This window comes from Silene latifolia, chromosome 5 (assembly GCF_048544455.1).
Source record: "Silene latifolia isolate original U9 population chromosome 5, ASM4854445v1, whole genome shotgun sequence".
NCBI lineage: Eukaryota > Viridiplantae > Streptophyta > Magnoliopsida > Caryophyllales > Caryophyllaceae > Silene > Silene latifolia.
The window spans coordinates 66,171,412-66,181,250 of record NC_133530.1 but is presented as its reverse complement, the minus strand read 5'-3'; the positions used below and the strand labels follow the sequence as shown (position 1 = coordinate 66,181,250).

General features: G+C 42.4%; 1 protein-coding gene across 1 annotated transcript; it reads right to left on the bottom strand.

Moving 5' to 3' along the window:
• Positions 1–858: 858 nt before the first annotated feature.
• LOC141655457 (uncharacterized) lies at positions 859–1,740 on the bottom strand. Its single transcript, XM_074462537.1, has one exon. It carries the CDS (start codon positions 1,738–1,740, stop codon positions 859–861), a length of 882 nt encoding a protein of 293 aa, XP_074318638.1.
• Between the last annotated feature and the right edge of the window lie 8,099 nt (positions 1,741–9,839).

Here is a 9,839-nt window from a genome sequence, read left to right as displayed (position 1 = left end):
CGTTGCACCCAAGACCGTCTGAGACTATGCCCCTTGTGCTAGAAAGTACTCTCTAATTGCCTTGAAATATTGAGAGAGTTTATGTGAGGTTTTTCGATGTGAGATCTAGGATTTTCAGAGGAAAATTCTCTCAAAACCCTAATTATTTTGCAAATGAGTGAATTAGGTCACAAAGGAGAGGAGCTCTCCTTTTTGTTCCTCCTTGGTTCGGTCCGTGGGTTTGCTTAAGGGGGGGAGTGGGCTTTCCACTTCCTCCTTATTAAACTCGTGATCCGACTCGAAATTGCTAAATGTATATGACGCGGTTTTATTATAAATCGTCATCGGTTATCGGTTATTAAAATATCGACTAGTAACAAGGATTAGTCGACATATTAATACATGTCCGACAAAGACAATATTGTATAATTAATTCAATATACATTAATCAAATATAACCGTTTATATTTAATTTACGAATTAACCGCTTAATTCGCCTTAGCCCGTATTATTTAATCTGTATTAAATAATTATCTCAACATCGCGTTTGACTTATTATCAGTCAATAACTCCGACTAAATGCTTAGTCATATTAGGCATCAACATGACTGTATTTTCATACCGTCACATCTCTCAAACGTATCCTATAGGTGTGACTTTTAGGGACCAGTTGATCACCGCCATCTGTATGACAATAACGTCAAACTTATCTAGCAAGCCAACCGTTATTGATAAACGTGGACCAACTGATAATAATACAAAAGTATACCCTTTGATCCTTTTAGAGATTTATATGTCCTTGCACTAACTGTAGAGGACACCAGCCCCAACAAGCTCCCACTTGTCCGTACAAGTGTACATGCAATGACGTTATCCGCACTAACTGGAGGACACCACCTCCAACATCAACTCCTTTGCCACTTCTAGGTAGGCCATCATTGTGGAGTCCCTGGCTGCATAAGAGTTATTCACATGGTTTACTATAAGTTGGGAGTCGCTGTATACCTGGAGGTGCCTGATTTTCAGATTTAGAGCTAGCTGTAGACCGAGGATCAAGGCTTCGTATTTTGCCTCGTTGTTGGTGGCTTTGAATTCGCATCGAAATTCCTGGACGATGAGGTCCCCTTGAGGTGACCTAAGGACCAGTCCAACCCCAGCTCCCTTCGTGTTGGAAGCACCATCCACATTCATTTCCCACAGCTGCTCACCTTTATCTTCCTCCAGGGTGAGGACGTCCTTTTCCGCCTGGGATTTTAAGGCGGGGTAGAAGTCGGATACAAAGTCTGCTAGAGCCTGGGACTTGATTGCTGCACGAGGTTCAAATCTCAGGTCGTAGCTACTCAGATGCATGGACCATTTGGCCATTCTCCCTGATAATTCTGGTTTTCTCATTATAGCCTTGAGAGGATAGTTAGTTACCACAGAGATAGTATGTGACTCCAAATAAGGACGCAACTTACAGGATGCTGTAACGAGTGCGAGTACGAGTTTTTCAAGTGAGGTATACCTGGTCTCCGCAGGCAGCAGAGACTTACTGATGTAGTATAATGGATGTTGTGCCCCTTCCTGCTCTCGTACTAGCACTGCACTGACTGCCACCTCAGTTACTGATAGATACAAAAACAAGGGCTCTTCGGGTTCTGGTTTCGACAAAAGGGGTGGAGTGCTGAGATAGCGTTTTAGCTCGCTGAGTGCTTTCTCATGCTTCTCCGCCACTCGAATCTCTAACTCTTCCTTAAGATATCGTAGAACAGCCTGCATCTGTATGAGGATCTTGCTATGAACCTATTCAGAGCAGCCACTCTTCCTGTAAGGCGTTGTACGTCTTTCGGCTTTTGAGGTGACTCTAGCTGGAGTATGGCCCTCATTTTCTCAGTGATGGCTTCTATCCCCCTCTAGGTAACCATGTATCCTAGGAATTTCCCGCTGGAGACTCCAAAGGTACACTTTGACGGGTTCAGCTTCATTTTGTATTTTCTCAGGGTGCTGTAGGTGTCAGCCAGGTACTCGACGTGTTGTACAACTAGTTTCGATTTTACCACCATATCATCGATGTACACTTCCATGGTATGGCCTATTTGCTCTTTGAACATCGTATTTACCAGCCGTTGGTAGGTGGATCCTGCATTCTTAAGTCCAAAGGGCATTACGTTATAACAATAGATACCTCGTTCTACCATAATGCTGTTTTCTCCTGATCATCAGGATACATCTTGATCTGATTGTATCCACTCCAAGCATCCACGAATGTGAGCATCTCATGGCCAGCTGTAGCATCCACCATGGCATCTATGTGTGGTAGGGGAAATAGGTCCTTAGAGCAAGCTTTATTTACATCCGTAAAATCAACGCAGACTGTCCACTTGCCATTCTTTTTTGGAACCACCACCACATTAGATAGCCATTCTGGGTACTTGACTTCCCGATTTTTCTAGCGTGCGGTTATCTACCTCCTGGTTTATGACCTGGTTCCTTTCTGGGGCAAACTTCCTCCTCTTTTGATGGACAGGTTTATAACTTGGATCCACGCTTAGCTTGTGTGTTATTACGCTAGGATCTATCCCTACCATATCTTTGTGTGACCAAGCAAAGCAATCCATGTTAGTTTTTAACAATTGAACAAGTTCCTGGCGGATATTACCTGTGCATTCTGATCCAATTAGTACGGTCCGCTCTGGTTGCAGCACGTCCAGGCTAACTTCGTGGATCCAGAGCCTGCCAAGGATCACATTGTAAGAAGAGGGCCCATCAATAACCAAGTATCTTACCTGTTTGTTGACTCCTTTGGCGTAGGTTGGGATGACAATTTCTCCTAGAGAGTGCTTTGTTTCACCACTGAAACCGACCAAGGGGATTACGTTCTTTGCTAGGTCTTTCTCGCTGAATCCCATGCCCTTGAGCGTCTCTAATATGATCAAGTTGACGGAGCTTCCTATATCCACCAGAATCTTTTTCACCTCGCAGTTCCCTATGGGGACGGTGATGATCAGGGCGTCATGGTGCTGCTTTGGAGTGGTTTTTGCATTCGTCTCCTCAAAGGTGACTGCTGGAAGGTCCTGGCGGCTGGTTCTATAGGAGAATTCTGGCTTGTCTACTTTAGGTTGTGTGGCGTGCCTCTTGGCTACTGAGTAAGCCAACCCGCATAATTTTGTGCCTCCTGTAATAATATTCACAATTCTAGTGCACACAAGTGGAGGAGAGGGCAGAACCTGGTTAGTGGAGTTTACTTTGGTGGAGCCTCCTGGTAAGAGAGGGTCCAGGTTTCCTCGATCGTACTGGAATTTGATTTGTCTTCTCAAGGGGTAGCATTCATCGATGTCGTGGCCTATGTCATCGTGGTATTCACACCTATTGCTGGAGTCCCTCTTATCGTTAGGACGCTCGTCGGTCCGCTTCCTGGGCCATCTAACTCCCTGTATCTCCTTCAGGGCCCTGAGCACTCCTGCAAGGTTAGTCGAGAATTTATATTCACTTACCTTCGGAGGTGGTTTGGAGTTATTATTTCCTCCTGAGCTCTGGGAGACTTTGTTCAGAGGTCTACTGTAGGGTTTGGATCTCTCGCTCTGCTTCTCCACAGGTGCCTTTCTGGGTGTATGGTCCGTGCCATAGGTAGCTCTCCTGGATCTCGAGTCTTATTCTAGTCTCATAACAACAATTGCTTTTGTTTGAACTTCCTCGAAGGTAGTGCATGGATATTTGGTCAGGTCTTTGTACAAGTCTGAATCCTGGGGGAGTCCTTGGCGGAAGATTTCTATAGCTGTGGCTATGTCGCACCGGGGAATTACAACCTTCTCCCTGTTGAACCTGTTCAGAAAATCTCGGGCAGACTCTTCGGGTCCTTGTACTATCCAATACAGGTCGCTGGTTTGTTTTTCTAGTTTGCGGCTACTAGCGAACTGCTGGTGGAAGGTGTTGACTAAGTCGGAAAAACGGGCTATGCTCTTGTTGGGCAGGCTGACGAACCACTGCAAGGCTGCTCCGGACAGCGTGGACCCGAACCCCTTGTACATACAAGCTTCCTTTAGAGATCCTGTCGCAGTTACACCATCATCTTCTTCTTGTAATGGTTGATGTGATCGAGAGGATCCGTGGGCCTGTCGTAGAGCGTCATGGCTGGTGGCACGCATCCTTTGGGGACACCGACGAGGGCTATGTCATCCACAAAAGGGGAGTCTGCGTAGCTATCGCGTGCTGCCTTTTCCAGGGTGCGTGCTATGCCTAGGATCCTGTACATCAGGTCCCTTAATTCCTGGTACTGCTGCTCCAATAAGCTACATGTTCCTGCAAGAGGGTTAGAGGCAGGCGGAAAAGAGCCAACAGGTGTAGCTCCGAACCAGGCTCCTCCTGGAAACTGACTGCCTAGTTGACTCGCCAAAGGTGTTGCGTGAATGATGGTTCCTGGTTGCCATTCTGGTGCCTGTTGAGAGGGGGTTTCTCCTAGCCAGGTTCCTCCAGAGGAATGACCACTCGCGGGATTCATCGCGTTAGTGCTGGATCCTGGATTTCATCATGCCGACTTCTGGGCGGGTGTTCCTGTAAAAGATTACAAGTTAGTCCCTGGCAAGCTATTGGATAGTGTACTACCCGAGTCCGCCGCAGTCGGGTGACCGGTCAAATGACAAGAACCCTAATCCACTGGGCTCGATGGCTCCTCTGGGTGGCACTCCTTCGAGATCCAATCTAGTGACCAGTTCCAGTGGTATCTGCCAGAATAATCCTCCACTGGTGGCTGAAACCGAGGCCTCAGAAGGTGGAGGCAGCGTGGCAGATGCTGGCCTAGCCTGGGCCACCGTTGTGATCTGGTCCCTAAGATCTTGATTGTCCCTCCTCAAGCTTTCAATGGCCCGATGCAGGGTGTCCATTCCTTCTAATACCACCCGCATCGGATCTGGTGGGGAGGCTCCTGATTTCTTGGGAATTCCCTCCTGGATCTGGGTCCTGGTGAGGACTTTGCTCCTGCTGGGGCTACTTTCCCTGCCAGATTTCGTCACGCTGGGTGCTGCTGATGTTCTAGGCACCTGCGGTGGCTTGGAAGATGGTGGCGTGGCTCTGGGAGACATACTGACGGGGACCATCTGGCTGGCCGCTAGTGACACGATGATTGGTCCCGTGGATGCTGGAAGACGCCTCTCCCCAGAAGATTGAGGGGGTGCCCCCTGGGTGCTGGACGGACTCGAACTGGCTCCAGACATGGTGACGAACGGATTGCTGAGATTTGGCTATAGAAAATGATCACTAGGCCCCACGGTAGGCGCCAAATTGTTTTTGTAAAAATATACCGAGTAGTCGATTTAACTTCCAGGTCAAAGTGATCGATCCATAGTTGCGAATGAATTTAAGGTCGATGATACAAATGAATGTAAAGACAATGAAAAGAAAATTGACACAAATGAATGTAAAGACAATGAAAAGAAAATTGACCCAATGTGGGAACAACCGCGAGGGGAGTCGGAATCCCGCCAATATTAGCACTATAATCGAATTATTTTAGTAAGTAAGGAAATAACAATGGTGATTCTCTTAGCAATTGACGAAAATAACTCTTAGATCGAAGATGACGTTGTTTAGTTGTTGTGTGTAGCCTTGGGTAAGATGCCTCTTGACTGAGTTTGCTTTCCCTTTTATAGTTGTTATTCTTGGGGTTAGCTCCTGCTGGCTCCTCGCGAAACAGCCTCCTGGCATCCAGGAACCGTTTCCCCTTTTTTAGGGGTCAACCATGTGGGCCCTTTTTTCCTTTTTGACTATTAACTCTCTTTTTTATGGTATGCTTCTTTGCTTGAACCAACGGATCTCCCTTTGCCACGTAATCAATCCCTTTGCCTTTATATTTACCACTCATTGCTTGACATGTGTCCTTTGACAAAAATTATTGTAAATTTTGACTCTAACAACCACCAGCATCTCGTACCGAAAGCAATTCACCTCCATTCCGATCAAGTTCGTACTGACCGGACTCGCTTCATCGTTACCCGAATACGAGCAATACCTATTGCAACAACCAGCATACTCACTTGCTTCCGCATCGACAAAAACCACCATGAATCACCATATCAATAGACTATAATCTTTCAATAGAAATATATCATTTTGTCAATATCCGTGCCATAGTGGTATGCTAGAGGAACACATTCACAAACACTAATATTTCGGTAGAAATAGATCATTACTACCTCAGGCTAAAATCAGAGTAGTGTAATCCAAAAACCAGCTGAACCAAAATTCACTTGTAGAAGATGAGAGTAATACAGCCTACAACATAAACTCCACTAAGTGTCATAGTCCACAGACCAGCCAACAACCTTGAAAACAGCAGTGGCGAATCTAGGATTACTAAAATGGGGGTGTTTTATACTCCCGATAAATAGTTTACACTTTTTTTTTTTTTTGTATTTCAGTCAATAGTTTACACTTTTCTAATCTAGTAAATAAATCAACCCACATAGGTGGAAACCATTACCTTTTCACCCCATTTCGAGTTGTTTTTGATTTTTTTAATAATTGTAAACTTCTCCAATCTCCCTACTTTAGTAAAGCAACACTAAATTATTCGGTGGGAAGGAGAGTAAAATTTATAGCATACAAAAAATACCAAAATATAATTACTAGAATAGTGTACAATAAAAAAACAAAAAAGCTACAAACCGCCAAAAAAATAAAAAAAGTTGTCATAACAGGTGAGCATTATAATGCAAACAGGAGGGAGAACCCACCTACCTTAGAGCAAGTACAATGGTGAAATTCCCAGGAGACCCAGGTTCAGCCTCCCCAAGAGCAAAATCTTGTGGAGCATTCTTGGCCTGAGTCCATGCCTAATAGACTTCGAGCCTGTCACCCTCAGGTGGTTTACCTGGTATACGTGGTTTGCGAGGCTATCATGTACACCCGCGGGTTTACCCAGTTCGCACCGAAGGTAGCGGCTGCGGGTTCCCTCGTTACCAAAAAAAAAAAAAAAAAAAAAAAAGCATAGCCACATTAGATTTTAAGCTACAATAATTTTAAGATACAAATTACTCCAATGATTTAGCCAATGTACTAATAGCTTAGATGAAAACCACATATCATATTTTCTTATTTATTTAAATCAACACTATTTTCTTATTGGTTGTTTTATTTTTGTGGGCCGACTTAAGCTAGTAGCTTCATGAAGCTACTAGCCCAAACTAAGCTAGTCTAAATGGAAATGGTTGGCCTACTGGCTTGCAATTTTCTGAAATTGCAAGCAAGTCCTCAAACGAAACCATTGGACTTGCTCTTAGAGCATCTTTAATGGTAAGCTACAATTTATTGTAGCTTGCTTTGACACATAAGAAATTTTAGCAATATCGCTTATAAGCTACATACCATCCCAATGGTGAGCTACATACAATTGTAGCTTGAATAGGCCCACTAACATTAATCGACCAATAAGAAGAAAGCTATTTAAAATCAAGCATGTAGCTTGGTAGAGCAGGTGTAGCTTTCAAGCGGGTCGTAATTATCCTACTCCAATGGTAAGCAACCCGCTATAATTTTTTTTTAAAATTGCAAGCAAGTCCTTTTTAATAACCATTGGAGATGCTCTTACTTCATTCTTTTTCCTTTCAAAAGATTTCGATCAAAGATTCAATATTTATGAATACTTAGCTCCAAACTCATAATCTCCAAATCAATTTTGTCCTAATTCCCAAAATCCCAACAAATAGAAAAGAACGATTTTCTTACCCCAATAAGATTCACAAACATAATTAAAGATCTCAATATAAAACATACCTTTCAGAGTTTCGGAGACGGAAAATTTTAGACGGTGATACTTTTGAGAAGATGAAACATTGAAAGATTTGGTTGTAACTTGGGGGTTGAATACTACTCCATATGTTTCCAGTTTGAGTGATTTGCAATTTTTTTTTTATACTATTTTAATTTTTTTTTTAAGAATTAATGGGGGTGAGAGTTCACCCCCATCACCCCCAATAAATCCGCCCCTGACCCCCATCACCCCCTATAAATCCGCCCATGGAAAACAGCAACTTATATCTGACCGTCATCCACTCTAGTTACTGTCCAAAGCCCACACCTTTAACTTGGAAATGAATGTTCAATTTTTTATTCTTTGTGTCCCCAAAAACAACTACTCCATATACATTATATTCCAATAATTTTTCACACTCTCCCCTGCGTCACTTTCGGACGAACAAAGGTGAAACCTGTCGTCGTCCATCAAATTCGTACCTAACCAGCCTGCTCACTTCACGATGAAATCAGGCGAAACCCGTCGTTGTCGATCTTTTTTCTAGTAGCCCAGAATTGCAACTTCATACACCAGCTACGACGCCGTCTCAATTCGCCTAGCTCCCACCAATTCAACACCACTCACTCAACTTTGCTCACCTTTATCTCACATAATCGAGCACAACCTCAACACCGACTATCGAGCCAAGCTATGGCCTAAAGTGATTGAAGGGAACATAGTAAAAAAGTTACATGAGGGAGATCGAAGGGCGAAGAGAGATTTTAGAAACATAAGTCAATTTTTTAATTATTAATTGTTGAAATTGCGAACAAATTAACAAAATAACAAATTGCGAAGAGAGATTTTGGGGTTTTTTTAGAGTGTTAGGCAGAGTACTCAGAGGGGAGAACAAAATAAGAAAGAGGAAATCGAGAGAAAAAATTCAGATTGACCAATTTGATGAATTTAGAGTGGTAGAATTGATGATTTTGGAATAATTCATGACATCCAGAACTTGTTTTTTTACCGAAATTTGGGATTTTTTCCCTGAGCCAAAGAGAGGATGAGGAGAGAATTTTTATGGATTTAGAATGACGACCGGCGCGTGTTTTAATGTTGGGCATTGTTTTTTTTATTCAATCTTACCCATCCATTGGCTCTTATCTAATGGCTGAGATTTGTGAGGACAAACTCATCATAAGAACCAAACTCACGAGATCCCGCCTATATATATATATATATATATATATATATATATATATATATATATATATATATATATATATATATATATATATATATATATATATATACACACCACAAAGGGAGCTCAACATACACCAATATCCAGCCAGATAGGTCAAGGTTTTTACAAAAAATTAAATAACTATCATTTATTATAACTCAATGTCCACTTCACAACACCCCAATCGCCTATCTTTTGGCATAACGGACAAACAGAACGGACCTAAGATAGTATAATAACTGGTAGTAACAAAATTTTAAAACTATCAGCCGGACCATATCAGAGTATCAAAGCACCATCACCATCATGGTACTTTAATTAATCGCTTTAGTAAGACATAGTGCAACACAAAGGATTTAGCCTATAAGGCTCATCCTTAAGATAAATAAGATGAAATAAGAAGAAAATAAAAGTACAGAATTAAAATACTTACAAAATCAAAGGTTGTGCTCAGAATAGGATTTTATTAATTAACGGAGATGATTTTTTACAAGAGAGAGAGAGAGGGAGAGAGCTAGAGAGAGGGGTTGGAAGAACCTGCCTCTGTAAGAAAACTAGAGCCCCCTTATATAGGAAAGTGGGAGTACAAACAAACAAAAATGCAAACGTAAGCGCTTACGTCACAAACTACATAATTATACAATAGTGTGATAGCATTATAAAAATGCCTTACAGTAGAAAGACTATAGCATTATAAAAATGCCTACAGTAGAGATAAGTCTTTTAACAACTGTTTTAGATAATTAATTTCCTCCTTGTAAAAAGGCTGTGATTTTATCAATTTGAGAATTGTCATCTGGGTCTTGAGCATCTTGCAGAAGAGTGCTGAGAGAATTATGGCTATTGTTTGAAGCCATTGATGTGTCACTTTTTGAGGATCTCTTATCCCCTTCTTTCTTCAGTTTA

Excerpts from the sequence above, each read along its gene's own strand:
- LOC141655457 (XM_074462537.1), bottom strand. The coding sequence starts at position 1,740 with ATGCAGGCTGTTCTACGATATCTTAAGGAAGAGTTAGAGATTCGAGTG.